Raw genomic sequence first — 21,795 nt, forward strand, 5'->3', positions numbered from 1 at the left:
ATTTTCGCGAATCGCTGTATCGAGTTAAAAACGACCCTTCAACCACGAATTTCGCTTATTGAGCCGTTTTTGATTTTGAAAAAAACTGTCAAAAAACCACTTCTGCGGAGTCATTTGTGAATAAACTTGTTAAAGAGGTCAAGTATAATACACAATTCGATTTTTAGCTGCCCAACTTCATATTCACGGCTTCTGGAGCAAATTCAAAATTCTGGAGAAATTGAAAATCGCACTGGAGGCTCCAGAATAGCTGGAAATGGTGAAATTTGGATTTGGGTAATTAATATTAGTTTTGGGATTTATATTGACCATTTTCACTGATAGTACGTACTTTTTAGAAAAAGCATAAATCGCCAAAAACAGTCAATTTTGAATTTTCAAACGTTCGCCAAAAATCGAAAAATGAGCGTGGGCAGCTGAAAATTTGGTTTTGGGGGTTTTAATAGACTATGCTCTTTCCAAAAATCGCGGTCCCGTTCAAATCGGAGTGTGACACCTCAAGGGTTCCCTTGTGAGTATTATTCGAACACCCGATGGTCAACCGTGTTTTCTGTAACTTTCAAAATTGAGCTATTTTGGATCAAATTCTGAGATTTTTACTCTTTGGAAAAAAACGTTTTGACGATTTCAACGAAGTAAAATCTCAGAATTTGACCCAAAAAAGCTCAATTATGAATGTTACAAGAAAAATCGAATGAAAAATTATCAAGCACTTGCTAGTGTGTTTTAAATGTAAATTCTTCAATTTCTTTGAAAAAATAATGTGCCTAGATGCCTTTTTTAGGGGTGCCTAATGTAGGATACTCTAAAAAAAGGTTTAAAATTGAAGACGTCATAACAAAAAGGGGTAGGTATATATGACGCATATGTCCTTTTTGAGACGAATCTATATTGTTATTCTTCAGACCTTCCTCTATCATATGAGACCACCCCCACTTCACAAAGTCGAAAAACCAGTGAGATATCGCCATTTTAAAACTGCGAAGTGGATTAAAAATTCACTTTTTCAGAGATAATGGGTTACTCATGGTCGATTTTGTGTTGTCAACCATTATTTACCTGGTTTAATTCCAAAAATTTGCTCAAAAACATTTTTAAATCAATAGGTAAAAAAAAATTGGCCAAAAACTTGTCTTTTTTTTTTACTCAACATAGTGATCTTTTTTCAGAGATAATGGGTAACTCATGGTCGATTTTGTGTTATCAGCCATTATTTACTTGGTTTAAATCCAAAAATTTGCTCAAAAACATTTTTAAATCAAAAAAAAAATTTGGCCAATTTTTCGTGGTACATAGCATTTCATATATACTTAGTTAGATAGTGAGAAAATAAGATAAAAATCGTCACCATGTTCAAATATGCATATTTCTAAACTTCACAAGCACTCAAACTTTCAAACAGTTTTTTCTCAAAATACAACTTTCACACATACAGTACCTATGTCCTTTTCGCTATGACGTCTTCAATTACAAATATAGAGGAAGTCTAATTAAAATTTTTCATCAAGGTAATTGAATATATACCTGGAAATGTTACGATTGACGCAAATCGCAGATTTCTAGTTTTCCAGGGGTTCCTAAAATATTGAAATTACGAAAAATTGGAAAATTGAATTTTTGAGTATCAGTGGAAAATTTTATAGAGCTTAAAATTTGATAGGATGGAGGTCTTTCAGGTATTAATAAAATGTATAAAGCTTTTCAGCGGTGTTCAAAGAGATGGGTTCAAAATGGTGGTTCCAAAATTTTCCAAAAATGAACCCCCCTCCAATCTCTGCTCCCGAGAGTCGAGAATAGAAAAATCACCTCGCATAACGTTTATCGGGTTCAATGAGATATTTTACAGTAAAAAAGTTTTTGAAAATAATACTCAGTGATTCCTAAAATTCTTTTTTTATTCACAACTTTGGGAACCCCTGAAGCCCCAAAAATGGTCATTTTCGGCAGGGATGAAAAGCTAGCCGAAAGCTTAAAGTCGGACAGATTTTCACACTAAGCCACAAGCTAAAAGTTTGCAAGTTTCATTTTTTTCAAGCCAAAAGCTAGCCAAAAGTTTCATTTTTTTGGCTTTTTTCCAAGGCTTTTTTGCAGAATTGAATTCTCTAAATTCAGAAGAAACAAAAAAAATGAAAAAATTTCATTCAATTTTATTTTAATGTGATTTAGTGAAATGAAAAAAACTAAAAAAGGAAAATAATTCTAGCAATGAATATTCTCCACTATCACTAATGAAATCAATGTACCTACCTGATCTAATTTTTATTCCCTTTTTTTGTAAATTGATAGTGTATCAGCTAAAAGTTTAAAGTCAAAAGCTTAAAGCCAAAAGTTTAAAGCTAAAAGCTGAATGAAATATAGTTGAAAGCTGTTAAATTGAAAATGTATAAGGGAAAGCCATTGGAAGCCGAAAGTTTGGCTAAAGCAAGCCTTAAAAATCGAGATAGCCGAAAGCTAAAGCCAAAAGTTTCCATTTTGAAATTTCAAGCTAAAAGCCAAAAGCTGAAGTTTCATTTTAAGGCTTTTTATTCCTGATTTTCGGTCAACTAACCACAGATTCGTATTTGAGACAGCTAAATGCACCTGAGGTATCTCTCTCTGATCGCCTGTAGTTTGGGAACCCCTCCATGTGGAAAACTCGTTCAACCCTTATTTTGTAGAGGAAGGTTTGCTCTTTCCAATGGTAACTATACTCGTACATTATGACAAATTCGATAGGATTATTCCAGACTGAGATTATACGACGAGTCCAATAACACATTGATCAGACCTCGTACATGATGTGGTCCGAATGTTAGTCTAGACATGAATTTTAGAAATAAAAGTCATCCGAAAGGGGAGTCAGGGGTTCCCAAAATAGCGCAATTTTGTAAATAAAATTTGTGAAACAGAAAAAATTTACGAATTTGGTCCAAATTCGGATTGATGGTGTAGTTCGGCGTTTCTAATGATATGTATATCGAGAGGAAAAAAATTTTCGACTAAAATTAGTCACTTTAGGCGGGAAACCCCGTGTTTTTAAATGATTTTTTTTTACCTTCGAGCAACGGCCACAAGTCGAAAAATTCCAGAAAACTGCCACCCTGCAGGCGAAAGATGTAAAGATCACTTTTTTTTTTTTGCTTTTCTACAAATTTTGGACTCTGCTCTATACATCGACTTGAAGTTTTCAGTATTCAAAGTGGATTTTAGGGTCATCATAGGGATTTAAAAAAAAAAAAATTGAAGAAATTCAGGGTCATTACACTCGAGTATGTTGACTTTATTTCACACCAAGTTTCCAATTAATCGGTTCAAAATAGCCGAAAACAGCGTAAAACCTTTGTTTTTTTGGAGTGGGGAGGGCTTTGCATAGTTCATTTGCTGTTTTCGGTACCTCTGTTCATCGTCACACTTCAAATTTCACTTTACTACCTATACCTACCTACTTATGTTAGCTATTTTAAATCTCTTATGCTACCCACGACATGACAAATAAATGAAAAATTTGAAATCGAATTTATATTGTCTTCGAAGCACGTGCAAGATATCCAGGTATTCTGGTACCTACAAGTATCACTTTGGTTAATTTTTCATCTTGATTTTTCTATTAAGAATCTGATTCAGCAAATACTTGTATTTTTTCCTCGGCATAAGTTGTAAAAAAAATTCATGATGTAACCTTGCAAGCTGCAATACTTATTCTCTAAGCTGAGAATAAAATTTTTGTGATAAATCATTTTTCAATAAATGAATCTAATGTATCGTTGAAACATTATACAATAGCTAGGTTCGTATTTATGCCAACTGAAATGAATCGTTAATCAAACGATTCAAGTATCGCATTATGTAAGCATGCAATTTTTGGAAATAAATTTAGAATGCATTGAATTACGCAATGAGAAAATTTTCCACTTACGGTTCGTAAGCAATTTTAAGAACCAAAATCCAAAATCAAGGCAAAATGTAGGTGGGTAGTCACCGGAGTATAAAACTAAATCGGCTTACTTGCGTGCTTAGCTTTCATAAATCTTGAAGAAAATTTTGCAAGGAGAAGGTATAGGCAGCTCATGTGATCTTGAACAGTGTATTGGGGATGTTTTTTGATAATTAGAATTGAAAAGGTAGGTACGAGAGTATAAAATTTTCATCCGATGGAACAAAACAAATAAATGCAGATAATTATTCGATACAGTATAGGTTAGTATTAAACATGCAAATTATCAACTTTAGATCTCAATAATCATTGAATTTTCAATCTTTAATTAGTAAAAAAAAAATGTAAATAAAATAAACAACGTGCAAGCAGACAAGAATTCTAAGGCGTTGAGTACGATTACCTAGCTACCTATATCTAACATACATCTCGCATACCCTCAATTATTACTTATTGACTAATTAATTATTGCTCAAGGTTATACCTGCAGTAGAGCTGCTTGATAGATACGAAATACACGTGGTTTTCTATCGGTGGCGGCGCGAATTATAACGAGAATAATACACTAATTTTAAATAGAAAAATAACTATAGTAGGTACCTACAGTACAAATACGAGTAGGTATATTTAGGTATGTACATATGTATTAAAAATTACTCACTTGCGAGTTGCAATCGGCATGGGAAGAAAATCACGTATCTCCAGTAAACAGCGAAAAATAACTGGTCTTTCGTATTTCTGACGAAACGAAAATAGCTGATAGAGTTCCTAAAAACGTCGTGATCTTGTTTAGTAAATAAAAAATAAATATTCAAGTTCATTGATTTGTCGCTTGATAAAATGTCTACCCATTATACATGTTATATCTAGTTAGGTAGGTCTAGGTACCTATACCTATTAAATGTTCATAGTTCTATTAGCTTGCTTACCTACCGGTACAACTTGATCTTCCGTAAAGTCACGTAGGTATCAAATCACCACGAATAGTGTTTCTGAAAAAGTCTATTACATATTTACCATTGTGGAATTGAAACGAAAACACTACCTATCGATAATTTTTTGAAAATTGGTTGGGAAATTAATGACTAACGAAGTACGATGACTTAATTTAAGTAGGTAGGTACGCTTCATATTGCTCAATGAATGGTCTCAGTCAGCGATAATAAGTTGGTTTTTTCTAATTTTTTCTTCGTTCGAAGAACTGTTTTTTTAGTCGAGGTGTAGAAAAACTTGTTCCGGAAGAATTGGCTACCTATAATATCTGTTATAAATCACGTGTATCGTAGACGGGTATACCAATTTTATCCTATGGGAGGTTTTTATTTCCGCTCATATCTATCAAGCGCAGTAGATGCATTAGAGTACTCGTATCGCAAAAATTGCAAATCTTTGTTTGCATATTTTCGTTTTCAAAAGAATTAAATAATTATAGGTATAGAAATGAAAAATAAAATGCGGGCAGGAGCGGAACGGAGAACAGGATGAAAAATTGAATGTAGATGTTCGAATCAAATTTTGAATACATGCCCGGCATAGGTACCTACTTGTACCTCAAAATGATGAACATAGAATTTTTGAACCCTGTCATCAATTATAGGAATGCTCCATTCCTAAACTCCCGCCTTCACTTCTACATAGGAAGTTGTTGATTGGCAATAACTGCGGGTTTCTTTTATGCAAATTGGACCAAAAAAACAAGATGTTTTTTTCCACTCTATTGATCACAGAATTCTGCGTATTCGATGTAATAATATTAAGAATATGGAAAGTACGAAATCTTGATTCACTTAATAATTTGATATGTATTCACAGAAATACAGCGATGCTGGTGACAGAGTCAACTGCTTGAGTAGATAGGTAAGGTACCCATCTATTGAAATTCTTCGAAATACGAGTATGTAGAAATACAATAGTGAAATTGGGTCATTGCTTTGTTTTCGGTATTAACTAATCTTGATTTTCTTGGAGAATGTAGAGTATAGTTTTAATCGTCATATAGTAAGTACCTAGGTAAATGCGAATATTTTTCAGCGTTTCCAGTAAAAAAAAAAAATGTCGAGAATGGTTCTTGCGAAGAAAAATAGCAACTGTAAAAAGATTTCAGTCTTATATTCCCTTCTTCCAAGAGGAAAATAATTGAAGGAGTAAGGACTATGACTCTACGAGTTGTTTATTGTTTGCAAGCCCCCCCCCCCATGAAGGACTTCTCGCAACTTTCGAGAGAGTCTAACAATTTTCAAATTAATTATTAAATGCATTCAAATTTTCGAAAATGATTTATTTTACTTATGCGTAGAAATATCTTGTTTCTCACTTTGTGAAGAGACAATTTGGAAATTTTGAGGTAAGTACATTTTTATCAAAATTTAATCTTTGTTTTTCAAAAGAGGGTGACTAGAATGGCACTGACACAGGAAATAAGTTCGCAAACTGGCGTAAACATTTTTGAACCGGATATACAAGCGAATCTAAAGATAATTTTCAACTACATCGCTTGCGAAAATTGCTAGCAATGAAATTCATTTTTCGATTTTTTAACGAATTTCTAAAAATTTTAAATTTGGTTCATTTCTTATGAAAAAAAAATCAAAATTTGATTAATTTGACAAAGGTAAATGACTAAAATTGAGTTTCTGTCCTATATTTTCGGCCTCCTGAGTGAAGTGGTAATGCTTTTGAACCGTTCTGAACTTCTAGAGATTCCAGTCGCTATTTTTGAACTATTTTCGATAGAATTAGGCACATGGTACATGTTTCCAAAACCTTCATTACGCTAATTTAAATCCAAAATTTTCCAAGTATCGATTATTTTTGAAAAAAATTGAGTAATTCCAAAATTATTTGTAGCTGCTGAATTTCATTTTCACCCTACTTAAAGCGTTTTTTCAAGAACTAGAGGATCCATTAATCTTCTGGAGGCTTCAGAATGATCCGAAACCAACATGAATCGACTCGGGAGATCAAAAATGACTAAAATGAGCTGCAATTGCGAAGCAAATTTCAGCCTTAGGTACATCCTACACTACCACTGATTTAAATGGCGTCTGTCACTACCACTGGTTTATTACATGGAATTGAACACTACCACTGATTTAAATGGTGTCTGTTTCTACCACTGCTTTTTTACTCATAACTTGGGTTTGAACACTACCACTGATTTAAATGGTGTCTGTCACTGCCACTGGTTATTTACTAGGGTTTGAACACTACCACTGATTCAAAGTGTGTCTGTCACTACCACTAGTTTCTTACTTGAGTTAGAAGTGATAGAACACTCACCTACTGATTTGAATGGTGTCTGTCACTACCACTGGTTTTTTACTTGGGTTTGAACACTACCACTGATTTAAATGGTGTCTGTCTCTAACACTAGTTTTTACTTGGGTTCGAACACTACTAGGTACTGATTTAAAGTGTGTTTGTCACTACTACTGGTTTTTTACTTGGGTTTGAAGTGTTAGAGCCCTCACCCACTGATTTAAATGGTGTCTGTCACTGCCACTGGTTTTTTACTTGGGTTTGAACACTACCACTGATTTAAATGGTGTCTGTCTCTAACCAGGGCTTCAAACCCATACCCATACCCGAATACCCGAATACCCAAACGAAAATCCAATAATTTCTGTACCCAAGGCCAAACCCGTACCTGTACCCGAAAAATGAAATGAGGAATATCTGAACCCATACCCGTACCCCATAATGACTGTTTGATCCCAAATACCCGATAGATCGGGTACATTTCGGGTATTCTGGTAAAATACCCGAACCCATACCCAAACCAGTACCCAAACCTGAAAAATTTAATACCCATACCCAATACCCGTACCCGAAAACGTTCAGGTTTGAAGCCCTGTCTCTAATACTGGTTTTTACTTGAGTTCGAACACTACTAGGTACTGATTTAAAGTGTGTCTGTCACTAGGGCGATCTTAACTTCACAGCCGTTGAACACCAAATGACGTTTTACGCATAGTTGCCGGATATGTGTGTTTATCAGTGTTCAACTGATAGCTCACGTAGCTCAGGTATCAAGTGACTATTTTCAGAACAGGTGAACGGAAATTTGGAAAAAATTGAAATATGGATCCTGAAATAGAATTTTTAAGCAATTTAAACATTCAAATTTACAATTTAGAAAGACAAGAAAGCAAAGTCTGTGGTTTCTTCAAGGAATCAGAATGTGATGTTGATATTTTTTTACAATCTTTAAAACGAATCGGATATGTTTTCAGCGTAAGACATACGAGAAATCTTGGTAAATTATACATTCAGCATCCTATTTTTATACTTTCTCAGTTTTCCTTTTCCAGTACTAATCTTTTTTTAATTTTCAATTTAAAGAAGGCAAGCTCGTCACCGTCTGTAACAATAAAGAGATAAGAATTGATATTGGTCATGTATTTAAAAAAAATCGCCAATTCATTTTCCACTGCGCTCACGGAGAAAAATACTACAAAATTAAACAAGATGAACAACAAGTACATTACCCATCTCTATTCAAAATCATTCATATTATTAATATTCTTGTAATGGAATTTAAATTTTAAAAGTGATTTCATTCTGCTCATTTTAGAAAGATCATCCAGCTGGTAAAAAACAACGATTTCATGTTCAAAATACGAAAAAAATGGATTGTGTAGCGGAAATGAAAATACTGAAAATTACGGTTTTTCCAGATTACAATGTTTCACAAACGACTCATTGGCGTGAGAAGAAAGAAGTGCGCATTATTTAAATACTGAATACAACTTCTTTTCTCCCAAGTTCCAACTTTCCTGGACTTTTAGGTACATAATGTTGAATTTTGTTTAATTATGTACTGTAGGAACTGCAACGACTAGAGGAAAACTTGAAAAAGGGAGCTGTCGTACAAGAAATTCGTTATTACTTTTCCATGTCTATTCCTTCAGCGCATAATCATTCCATCGCTACAGCCCTGCTAAATTTACGTATAGATTCTACTCTTGAAAATGAAATTCAACGATTGGTGGACCTTGGCATCACGAATGTAGAATATGTCCGGAAAGAGTTGAGGAACTTTGTTAAAACTAATTACCCACAAGCTCCATCTGAATCTACTGCATTCTACCCAGAAACACAAACGATCTATAATTACGTACTGAAGCATATCAATCTGAAATACCGGAGTACAATTGATCAAGATCAATTGCTGCAAAAAATGGATGAATGGAAACACGATGAAAACGATGATATATTCTTTAGACCATATAGCGAAGATGAAAACGGAACTGTGCAAACGTTATTGTTTTGTTACCAAAATAAGTTTCAAAAGCACCTTCTGAAGAGATATGGGTCGGTATGTTGTTTAGATGCTACGTACAAGACAACAAAATATGCACTGCCGCTGTTTTTTCTCGTTGTTAAAACGAACGTAAATTATGTGGTTGCTGCGGTCTTTATCATACAGCACGAAAATGCGACTTGCATCGCTGAAGCTCTGACTATGTTGAAAAATTGGAATCCTGATTGGAATGTACAGTACTTCATGACCGATTTTTGTACAGCTGAGATAAATGCTATTGAACAGTGTTTCAATTGCTCTACTTTTATTTGCGCGTTCCATCGTGAGCAGTGTTGGGATCGATGGTTGAAGCAGAATAAAAATGTTCCGGATAAACAAGATGTCGTTCATCTTAAAACAATGTGGAAGAAGTTAGCTCGTTCATTAACAGAATCTGATTTCAAAAAGAATTTTGAGGATCTCAAAGCCAGTCAGGTTTGGTTGAAAAATGAAGCAGCCAAGAAGTATTTCATGGATACATGGTACCCCGTTCGCCGAAAGTGGTCTGAAGCATTTTTTAATGCAGATTTTCTTTTTAAAATAACGACGAACAATGGAATAGAAAGCCAGAATCATGTCCTTAAGCATTCCTATTTGAAGCAGTACTCCAACAAATCTATGACATCAGTCTTAGATATCATAATTACTCAATTTCTCGTGGATGCGCGTCAAAACTATTCTAAAATAAACTCCAGACTGAATTCTGAATGGAAAACTTATAACAAGGAAATACCTGATTATCTTGTTGAAAGACCTGAATTTTTCATCAAACACGTCTATGATCGTATAGCTTCAGCCAAAAATGCATACACGACCAATAAGCTGATACATTGTGTAGCTGAAGGAAAATTTTTGGTGAAATCTGAAAAAAAAACGATTTGGTATTGCGTTGACTTCAAAAAACCAAGCTGTACCTGTGACGATTATCGGAGATGGAAATTTCCTTGTAAGCACTTGGGAGCAATTTTTCTTCACGTTCCTGGTCATTCTTTCACTGATTTACCCAAAGATTACCTGGACAATCCATTCATCACCATTGATCCAACGTTTAATATATTTTCATCGTTGGATAAAGATGTCTCTAAAAACGCTGCCCAAGAAAATGATTTGCCATTGGAGAATTCGAGTTCCGAAAATGTTCATGTTGAGGAGGTGATAAATTTGCCAGAAATGGATGAAGATTTCGAAAATGATACTGATATTATCATTAATGTGAATACTGATGACCAACCTCAGCCTACCAATTTTGGAATTTTAATTACAAATGAAAACTCAGAAGCTGAAATGGTTCAAGATCCGAACGCCAACTTGCCAATACGAAGTTCAACACTCAAAAAAAATATACGAGAAGCTGTAAAAGATTTATTAAATTTAACATACTTGATTAAAAAAGATCCGGATACTAATAATCTTCAAGTTTGCTATGATTCAGTAGTGTTGGCGAGCGAAGCTTTAAAAAAAGAGATCGTAAAAGAAAATGGTTTGGAACTCTTACCACTTCCTTCTCCTCATAAGAAAAAACGTACCAAATGATTGTTAAGTTTTTAAATTTGAATTACCAAATGAAATTATTTTCAAAACAATTGTTAAATTTATATATTTCCGAAATGATTGTTAAATAATTAATAAAATATGACGTTGCTTTTCATTTAGTTCAATTTTCTAATGAGTGAAGATTTTTAGGTGATTCGATTTTAATCATTTACAGCTGTTTCGCTTTTCTGATATAAAAATATGACGCAAAAATGTAAACACATGATAACAGCAAATTTGGCAACATTTGGTGTTCAACGGCTGTGAAGTTAAGATCGCCCCTGTCACTACCACCGGTTTTTTACTTGGGTTTGAAGCAGTGTTACCGTTTTACGTATAATTATACAAAAATTGTATAATTTTAAAGAAATCGTATAATGGTGCGTATAATTCACTTTCCGTATAATTTCCGTATAATTCAGACATTTCTCCCAAAAATTTCGTATATTTTCAAAATTTTCGTATAATTTTTACAAAACAGTGCAAATTGTGATAATTTTCTTGATTTTTTACCATTTTTTCAATTTTTTTGGACTTTTTTTCCACACTTTGTTACTTTCCTACTTTGAAATAGCAGTTTGCTCACTCATTATTCAACCTCAAGTTTTGTAATTTGAACCCCTTTTTTGTATTATTTTGTGTGTAAAAAAAAAAAAAAAGGTCCTACACTATTGAAAATTACGAGTTGAAAAAATCATATAATTTCAAAATTTTCGTATAATATTTCGTATAATTTTGTGTATGCCAAAACGGTAACACTGGTTTGAAGTGTTAGAGCACTCACCCACTGATTTAAATGGTGTCTGTCTCTACCACTAGTTTTTACTTGGGTTTTTGAACACTACCACTAATTTAAATGGTGTCTGTCACTGACGATGGTTTTTTACTTGGGTTTGAACACTACCACTGATTTAAAGTGTGGCTGTCACTACCACTGGTTTTTTACTTGGGTCTGAACACTACCACTGATTTAAATGGTGTCTGTCACTACCACAGGTTTTTAACATGGGTTTCAAAACTCCCACTATAGACACTGGAACTACAAGATGAACAACTGCAGGTCACAGCGGTAAGGGGAATCACGTAAAATTTCGTGAAAAGTTTCTCCAAACGGTACCTGTAGAAGCGCTGATCGTCGTTTTCCAACTGGCGGATACTAGACGACGCGGGTGTTGGCGCGGCAAGGGGAAGTAATAGTTTCAGTGGTTTACTCGCTAGAGACGCTGATCGTCGTTTCCCTAATGGACGACGTGGGTGTTGGCGCGGTAAGGGGAATGAAATAACTTTTTACCAGATCCCCTAACGTCTGTGCCCACAGTTGTTCATCTTGTAGTTCCAGTGTCTATAACTCCCACTGATTTAAATGGTGTCTGTTTCTACCACTGGTTTGTACTTGGGTTTGAACACTACAACTGATTTAAATGGTGTCCGTCACTACCACTGGTTTTTTACTTGGGTTTGAAGTGTTGGAGCACTCACCCACTGATTTAAATGGTGTCTGTCTCTACCACTGGTTTTTACTTGGGTTTTTGAACACTACCACTAATTTAAATGGTGTCTGTCACTGACGATGGTTTTTTACTTGGGTTTGAACACTACCACTGATTTAAAGTGTGGCTGTCACTACCACTGGTTTTTTACTTGGGTCTGAACACTACCACTGATTTAAATGGTGTCTGTCACTACCACAGGTTTTTAACATGGGTTTCAAAACTCCCACTGATTTAAATGGTGTCTGTTTCTACCACTGGTTTGTACTTGGGTTTGAACACTACAACTGATTTAAATGGTGTCCGTCACTACCACTGGTTTTTTACTTGGGTTGGAACACTACCACTGATTTAAATGGTGCCCGTCAGTTCCGTTACTACCACTGGTTTTTTTACTTAGGTTTGAACACTACCACTGATTTAAATGGTGTCTGTCTCTAACACTAGTTTTTACTTGGGTTTGAACACCTCTAGGTACTGATTTAAAGTGTGTCTGTCACCACCATCGGTTTTTTACTTGGGTTTGAAGTGTTAGAGCACTCACCCACTGATTTAAATGGTGTCTGTCTCTACCACTAGTTTTTACTTGGGTTTGAACACTACCACTGATTTAAAGTGTGGCTGTCACTACCACTGGTTTTTTACTTGGGTTTGAACACACCCGCTGATTTAAATGGTGTCTGTCAATACCACAGGTTTTTAACATGGGTTTCAAAACTCCCACTGATTTAAATGGTGTCAGTCTCTATCACTGGTTTTTACTTGGGTTTGAACACTACTACTGATTTATGGTGTGTCTGTCACAACCACCAGTTTTTTACTTGGGTTTGAACTCAATCACTGATTTAAATGGTGTCTTTCACTACCACTGGTTTTTTATTTACTGGTCCTCGTTTAAAAATCCATTACATTCGTCGTTCAAATCACTTATGCGGTTGTGAATTTATGACTGTCGTGCAAACACCTTATTTCGTCGTTGAACTTTGCTGTCGTTCGATATATTTCTCTGTCAAGCCATTATATTATTGCCCTTTTTTCTTTTCGAGCTGAGTCTGAATTTTTATCGAGTTTGCTGAAGTCATTTAGTAATAATTTTTTGTGTGGCTCCAACAGATTTCGAAAAAAAAACAGTGTTAATTGTATATAAACTGACTCATCGCCTCTGTCCTCACCTTCACATGAGATTTCAATCATTTGTAGATTAGATATATTTTGAGGAAAATAAGTTTGAAAATATTATCGATGCGTTTCAATCGTAATAAAATTTGAAAAATGCATTGGCAAACACCATCCAAAATTTTGAAGAATCGATGAAAAAAATTGAAATTTAAAGATGCGGATTACTTATAACCTTGTTCGAAAATGTACTTGTACTTACACAAGTATCTGTGATAGTAGATAATTAACAATATGTGGTAGGTATATAGTTTTGGTAATAAGCTCATCATGATTTAATTTTTACGTTCCTTAAATTTCACGCGCCTATAAGTAATTTGCGGAAATCACAGCAGGTAAGTAAGTCACGGTGATGTACACAGATGCGTGTAAAACGTAAATTTATATAGTAATCAAATACGTAGATACCTACGTAGGTACCTAGGTAATACTATTGCAAGTTAAACTTGAGCGATATTCAAATTACAACATCCTTATTTCCGTTTAATTTTTCTTTATAATATCAAAACTACCTTGAAATCCGTCATTACCTATCATACGTTGGACTTAGTTGAAGAAACTTTTATTTTCGGTACTTTTTATGATTTAATTGCTCCAAGTAATGCGTCAGCATCATAGAAAGTTGATTCAACTGAGTGGATAGGGATACCCCGTTTATACGAGTATGTATGATACGCTGGTAAGTGATTAATATGATTCACCTTAATAATATAATGCTAGACGCAGACGAGCAATTACCATATTCAGACCTGGCCAGTGTTTAGCTGCCTACTATCTCATCTGTTTATTCGTATAAGCATAAGTATGTAGTTGAGCCCATGAATAAGTCGATGGAAATTTTTAAACACGTTGCTATAGTCAACAACAAACGCTTTTATGCTCCTATTTTTATGCAGAGTTATCAATTACGTACCTATATTAGAGTGTTATATCGTGATGATTTAAAATAAATTCAATCATGTACATATAGGTATAGTTACCTACTTATTTTATTTGTAAAAATAATTTATAAAATAAAAACAGTTGGTCTACGAAGCAGGTACCTAGACCTACATCATTTAATTTAGGTAAGTAACTAGACAAGACTACGCATCAATAACACTCTTCGGAAATTTTTTCATTCCTCACAGACTCACAGTAGGTAGGTATATACATTATAAATCTTGAGTAATCCGATGAAATTTTTGCATTGCGAACGAATATGCCCACGAGCATCGAAAATGAAGTCCATCTTATTACGAATTGGAAATTTGCTTATTAAAAGAGTAAACATGCCAACACATATAAAAATATCAGAATAACAATCGCGATAATCAAATACTGCAATATGAGAAATCTAAAAAAAAAATATCACAATAAAACTCAAGAAAATAAATAGTACCTACATCTAAGGAAATTTTTACTTAGAATCTGATTGAAATAAAATTCAGAATGTTCATGCTTGAAATATACTGAGTAGGTAAAGGTATACTAAATACTAGGTAGGTAGGTAGGTAGGTAGGTAGGTATAAATACTCACATTCTCCTTTTTTTAATAGCACTTTTTAGAGTGTGTTCTTCTTCATTGGCGATGTACAAACGTAAACCACGAATATAAGTTCCAAAATATTCTTCTGTGTTTAAATCATCTAAATTGAAGTAAAATGTGTCTTTATCTTTCTGAGATAATTTTCTCCACATTTCATTGACATTATCGCTCGGTATAACCCATTCATTTGTACTAAAATGAGTCAGGAGATCGAAAAGTTTATGCATTTTTTCATACAGCTTTCCAAACCTACAATAAATTCAACGCATAATGAACCATTTGTAATGAAATTAGGATGTTTTAACGATACGTGTTGGTCAGATTGAAAATTGAGCTAATTATTTACCTACTTTGGTTTTTTACCCAAAACATTCAAGATTGTGTCAATTATAAAAGCTGGAAACGAATGAAGCACAGCGGTCATACATCGATAAGTAATTGGATTATTTTTCAGTTTTAACATTGGCAAAGTTACACCTAAAATGAAATGAAAAATAATAAATGATCCATATTGCCAAAATTGTGGTTAATTTACCTAGGTACCGATGAAATGGAAAAAAGACGAAAGTAGGAAGGTATTCCTGTTTTAAAAACTTACTATTGTGAAAAGGATATTTCTCTAAAGCCTTATCACATTCGTGAATAAAACTTGCCCACGTAAATGTAAACTTGGTAGTGCTATTGCTGTAGTTATTAATTATGGGTACATCAAATTTCCATTCCTCTGATTTCGATTTATTCTCGCTGAAACCACAACCGGATGAAATGCCAAGGTAAGCACACATCCTACTTATTGAGAAATTTAAAAATGGCTCCGGTATGATAAATTAAATATACCTAGGTACATTATGTAATCGTAATTGAAACCTAAATTACCAGTATTTATTCAAATAAAATGCTGAAAAACGATCAAAGCATTTACAACGTAATCGCCAGGTACCATATCAGCTTTATAATATCCATTAGCACGGGCCACTTTTAAGCTACCCAATGCATAAGCAACGATAGCTCCAACAGGACCATAAGAATTATTGATCCATCCAGGTGCAGGTTCTTTGTAACAAGGAGCAACTGAAAACAAAAAAGGAAATATTCGTTTCACAAATAAGTGTATTGTACAAACGTTTGCGAGTATCAAATTCAAAGAACTGATCTCAAGACCCAAAAAAACCTTCAAGTCTGAAAAATATACTGGGACTTGAAATGCTTACTTACTAATTGATGGTCTGAAAATACATATTGGAATCTGAGCACCTCTATCACGACATAAATTTTCAGCGATTATTTTAGTATAAATGTACGTATTGGGATGAGGTTTTATTAATCTGTAGGTAAACCAAAAATAATTAAAATCAAAATCTAGGTAGGGAAAATTTATCACATTATAACGACGACAATATTTTTCTACTCGTAAAAATAAAAACAAAGCAATAAGCTTACTCTGGTGTTATTCTGTCTAGGATCGTGTCGTTGAGTTGTTCTACTAATGTTAATAAATTATGAGCTCTTATAGGCGGATCGTAGAATTTTTCTTCGATTAATTCTCTTTCGGCACACGCTGAAAATGCCGTAGAAACGTACATAAAAGCCTAAATTGAAGCAATAAATAATGCCAGAGTTAGAGCAATAGCAAGTGTAGGTATAAGAACAGTCATAGAGTATACAATAATTTATAGTCTCATTAGAGCTGAGAAGAAAGCACAGGTGTGTATGTGGTTTCTATGAATGAAGTTTAATGCACTGTGACTGAACTGCGAAAATGAAGCATTCGTGTACCTACATATATAGGTTAGTATGGGTCTATAGGTTTGAATAGGTGTTTCGTATATGTAGTTTGTAAAAATTTAATTCATAGGTATAAGTAAAGTAGGTACTAACTTTCAAATTTTTCATATTTTTTGCTATATTGAGTAATGCATTGGTGGATCGGATATTAATATATGCAGCTTCTCGTAAGACAGCATCGAATCTAACGGTAGCAGCGGCGTGAAAAATTATTTCCACTTCGTTTTCGATAATCACTTGATCAGCTTCCGAAACACCTAAATTACGTTGACAGCAATCTCCTTTTATCAGCTTTATTTTCGTTTCATAATTGGGATTCAGTTTTTTCGCAGGTCGAAAAATCTGTAAAGATGAATTTAAAAACTGTCAAGTGAGAAGGTACCTATTAAAAAATGAAGTAGGTATGAGTACTCTAGTACAGTAAGTAAACTTTTAGTAATTGCCTATTCACTAATTCGTTGAGGATTTCCGAGATCATTAACAAATGCTTTATATGTACCTAAATTACGAGCAATTTCCTAAAAATTACTCTATTTTACCAAAATTACCTGTAATTTACCAAAATTACCTGTAATTTACCACAATTACTTGTAATTTACCACAATTACTTGTAATTTACTAAAGTTACCTGTAATTTACCAAAATTACCTGTAATTTATCAAAAATCTATAATTCATTAAAATACCTGCTAATCATCAAAATTACCCGTAATTTACCACAATTACTTGTAATTTACCAAAGTTACCTGTAATTTACCAAAATTACCTGTAATTTACCAAAATTACCTGTAATTTACCAAAATAACCCGTAATTTACCCAAATTACCAGTAATTTACCACAAATACTTGTAATTTACCAAAATTACCTGTAATTTCTAATTTACTAAAATCTATAATTTACCAAAATTACCTGTAATTTATCAAAAATCTATAATTCATCAAAATTACCCGTAATTCACGAAAATAACCCGTAATTTACCCAAAATTACCCGTAATTTACCCAAAATTACCCGTAATTTACCCAAAATTACCCGTAATTTACCCAAATTACCCGTAATTTAACAACGTAGTTGCCTAAAATTACCAATAATTTACGGAGTTATTAGTACAAACTTCTAATGAATTCTTAAGTGTCAGAAATTGATTATTTTTTTTTCAAATTTAAATCAGACGAATTAAGTATCAAAGCATTGGAAGTGGATCAAATTCGTTTTCAAGTTTTATGTAGGTAATAGTCAACTTAACGAAATTTCGAACATACTACTGGCTCAAAAACATTGCCTATCCCTTTTCATTTTAAACACAGTTCCCAATAATAATTAATATGTATCTTAGAAAAAGGGCACAAATGGGAAACTTTTCCCTTGGTCCTGATTTATTTGAGGGTCTGAAAAATGAAGTGGGGTACGTTAACGAGATTAATTGAAAAATGTTGACTTTAATTTAAAAAATTGATCAAGATTAATCCACGATTTGATTGTAAATTTAAAATGCATCATGGAAGTTAGCCTACCGAGCTATCGAAGATTTCTTTGAACCTTTCATGAATGAGTTTTCCTTTTTTCTCTCTGATTAAAATGTAAATGCACCGAAAATCTGGACACGAGCTGTAATCATTTCACATAAATAACAATAACGTTTACCATTAGTACTTCCAGCCATTGTAAGTATGTAAGTAAACATTACGTTTACGTAATAAGAAATACGGATGCAAATCAACAAGGTACCTATCTAATGGATAAACAAAAAAATAATTCAATTCCGGTGCAACTATTAAAAACTCAAGTTTCTCACTCTCGTCTTGAAGCAGATAATGTTTCAATGTTATAAAAACTAGATATGACACTCATCATAAGCCATTATGATTGGCACGATTTCCGTTCATTTGTAATTACTCATTCGTGATTATAAAATTTTATGCAAAGACAAAGTTTATGATTCTGTCGAAGTACATATGACGCTCACATCAAAAATTTATATTCGAATCGTTGGCCAAATAATAAATCTCCCATTTACGATCAGTTCTCACATCACGAAATTTATGTATGTACTTGGCTGTGAAAAAATGTAGCTGTGTAATGTGTATCCTTTGAAGCGTCGATCGTGGAATATTCTGTATTTACCATAATAACTTTGAGAGCAACACTTGTCCCAAGAAACCAGTAACACCTGTGATGAATATCGTTTTACCAGCGTAAAAATTCTCCACATCGGACATCTGCATCTCGCGTACGTACTGGATTGTCATAGTTAATGGTGCCTGTTTGAAAAAAAAACACCATCATTTACGTAAGGTGTCAACTTATAATAAAAATACGATCATTCATTTCTGTTGGTACCCATAAGTACGTTATTGAGATCGATTCACGTAAATATACGAGTATACCTAGACCTACCCTGCATCGTATCCGCGTTAATAAATTACTTACTCACTCTTTCAGGGGGAAAACATCTAAAAAATTTTCCACAACTGAATAATTTTACAACGATGGAAAAATTCTCTTTGTATCAGTTAAATTGAACACGCTCGCCTGTTTTGAGTTTACTAACAAAGCACGTTTTGTAATTTTATAACAAATATTATTATTTTGGAATAGGTGGATAGTGATTTAATCGTTTTATAGTTCGTAAATTCTCAGTCATAGGCCACGGTTATTTTCAAGAGTATGTAGCAGGTACCATTCGTCAAATTACTCGTAAAACGTTATTTATGATCATCCAACGTATATGTGAAATTTCATTTTGAAAGTAATACGAGATTTTTTAAATCAAAATTGAAAATTTTCGCGTCAAGGTACGTGTTTGAAGATAGGTAAATACGTACCTACAAAAATTGAAAATTCTAACGAAATAGGAAGTTTAATTCTAAAATAGAAGATTGAAATGATATTACCTATAACTTTTGCCAAGTTATGACCACAAGTTACCCATCTATAACTATTCATAGGGATTGGAAAATTTTCGAAACAAAATGAAAATAAAGTTTTTTGCAATGCAAGTCATCACAGAATTGAATACTAAAAGTTGTACTCGTATGGTAAAAACACATTATCGACTACTTAATTGTACAGTAGGTAACATAAAATTTTCCAAAAAACGAATTGCGCAATTTAAATTTATATTTATAGTTATACCACATTTTCTTCAAGTACCTATAAAATAGCCTACGTTGTTTATACAGTAAACAAAATATTAAAAATTGAAACATCTTACCAAAATAATCTGCCAGGTAGGTAGGCCTAAAAATTTCTATCAATTTTTTGTAGCCAAATGCAAATGACAAAAAAAATTTATGACTTGAGTGACAAAAACCACGTCTCAATAAAAAATTCAACTCTCGATCAAACGTGCGTTCAATGAAGTTAATAATGAATTAAAAATACTTATACGCGTAAGTAATTAAATATTAAAAATAACATTGTAAATACATAATTTGGTTTAGTTTTACTGCTACATAATGAGCTTCGAACATGTTTTTCAGGTATTTGCAAAAAAATAAATTGGTGCATTAAAATACGCGAGCGAATCGAATCCAAAGTCGAGTGAATTATATTTACTGAATTACGTATACTAATTCAGTAATTTGAGGGCGATAACGGAAAGTTTAATTTGAACAGTTTCATGGGATTATAAAAATTTTGCAAATGTCTATAATAAATGGATTTCGATGTTTTGTTGTGAATGACTGAAGAAAAATGAATGGTCATTGGCTAACGAATGTAATTTAGAATACTTCTTTGCTAGGTTAGTGATAGGTATTTACATAAAACAAAAATCATAAAAATTCAAGATTTTTTAACGATTTTGCTCATTTTTTAAGTACTTAAAGTGAGAAGATTTTTCAGGGTGGCTCATGAAAAATTTCAGCTGGCTGAGCGAAAAACTGAAAGATCTATGAAAGGTTTAAATTTTCCAAAATTATCTAAGTATAGCTCAAAAATGGCATAAATGGATGAAAGAAAATCAAAAAGCAGATAAAAATTACTCTGGAAAAAGTTGATCCCAGTCGGACGCATAAAATATTGTTCTATTTGGCAGATGGGACTTGAATTTTTACAAAGCAATACAATTCTGAAATGAAGAAAGCGTTGATTGGACAATTAGAACTCACGGTACCTACTTTTATTCTTGTCATTTTGTCGTACCAATCAATTCACCAATTTTTTTTTTTTTTGAAAAATTACAACTCAATTGTAAGTGGTACTTTTTTTGAAAAATTTTAACCTCGATAGCTCACAATTTTTTAATTTGGCAAGTAAGTTAAAATCTCCAGATGATGAAAACTTTTTTTTTTAGATTAAATTTTTTTTACAATGACAACGAAAAAAAAAATAGTGGACCTGTGGAGCTCATGCAACGATGTAACCTTTCCTCTATTCTCAGCATTATTTTTCTGTGATCTTTCTTCATTCATAATTGAAAGTCATTTCTTGGAGGGTAGAGGGGAAAGGATGAGAAATAGAAAAAATTTGAAGATCTTACGAAAAAATAAAAAGAATAAATTAGAATTATAGCGCACAAAATACCTATTCCATCTCAAAGATTGATTTATTTTCTTGATTTCTTGAGTCTTTATTTTTGAGATATTCTGATTGAAATCATAAAAAAATCGCTCTTGAAAAAATCTAAACGTTCTTCAAAAAAAAAAGAAAAAAAAGCGAAAGATGAACAGAATGATGAATGATGATAAGTTCTTTTCTGGAACAAGCTCTGTTTTGAAGATGTTTTCAGTGAAAAACAGAAAAGCTTCTGGAACAGGGTAAATTGGAGCACTTGAAAATAAGACGTTTATCCGCTTCTTTAATTTCTGTATCATGAACACTAATTTTTTTTTAATTCACATTATAAGAAAATGAAACCAAAATTTAAAAATAAGTAGGCTATACAAGTAAGTAGGTACTTACTTCTCAAAAACGATGATAAAAAAATTTCAACCAAAAAATGGCTTTCCGTAGGGTGAAAAATATTATCCAAACAATGCCTTTTCAATCCTTTCAGATGGGTTTGACCCATTCAAAAAGTACTATAAAAATTAGAATTAAGGTGTAAAATTCATCAATAAGAAATAG

General features: G+C 33.1%; 2 protein-coding genes across 2 annotated transcripts; one reads left to right on the forward strand and one right to left on the reverse strand.

The window, feature by feature from the left end:
• The first annotated feature begins 7,840 nt into the window (after positions 1–7,840).
• On the forward strand, positions 7,841–10,863 carry LOC135846004 (uncharacterized). The gene is made up of 4 exons (XM_065364924.1): positions 7,841–8,168; positions 8,255–8,391; positions 8,487–8,633; positions 8,739–10,863. Exons 1-4 carry the CDS (start codon positions 7,994–7,996, stop codon positions 10,746–10,748), a joined length of 2,469 nt encoding a protein of 822 aa, XP_065220996.1. The 5' UTR covers positions 7,841–7,993; the 3' UTR covers positions 10,749–10,863.
• Positions 10,864–14,375: 3,512 nt separating this feature from the next.
• Positions 14,376–20,852, reverse strand: LOC135845190 (fatty acyl-CoA reductase wat-like). The gene is made up of 11 exons (XM_065363656.1): positions 19,940–20,852; positions 18,850–18,986; positions 18,240–18,333; positions 16,821–17,069; positions 16,383–16,531; positions 16,158–16,267; positions 15,835–16,013; positions 15,541–15,769; positions 15,293–15,419; positions 14,934–15,191; positions 14,376–14,750 (listed from the first exon to the last, which is right to left on the reverse strand). Exons 2-11 carry the CDS (start codon positions 18,972–18,974, stop codon positions 14,672–14,674), a joined length of 1,599 nt encoding a protein of 532 aa, XP_065219728.1. The 5' UTR covers positions 18,975–18,986; positions 19,940–20,852; the 3' UTR covers positions 14,376–14,671.
• Between the last annotated feature and the right edge of the window lie 943 nt (positions 20,853–21,795).

This window comes from Planococcus citri, chromosome 4, assembly GCF_950023065.1.
Source record: "Planococcus citri chromosome 4, ihPlaCitr1.1, whole genome shotgun sequence".
Lineage (NCBI taxonomy): Eukaryota > Metazoa > Arthropoda > Insecta > Hemiptera > Pseudococcidae > Planococcus > Planococcus citri.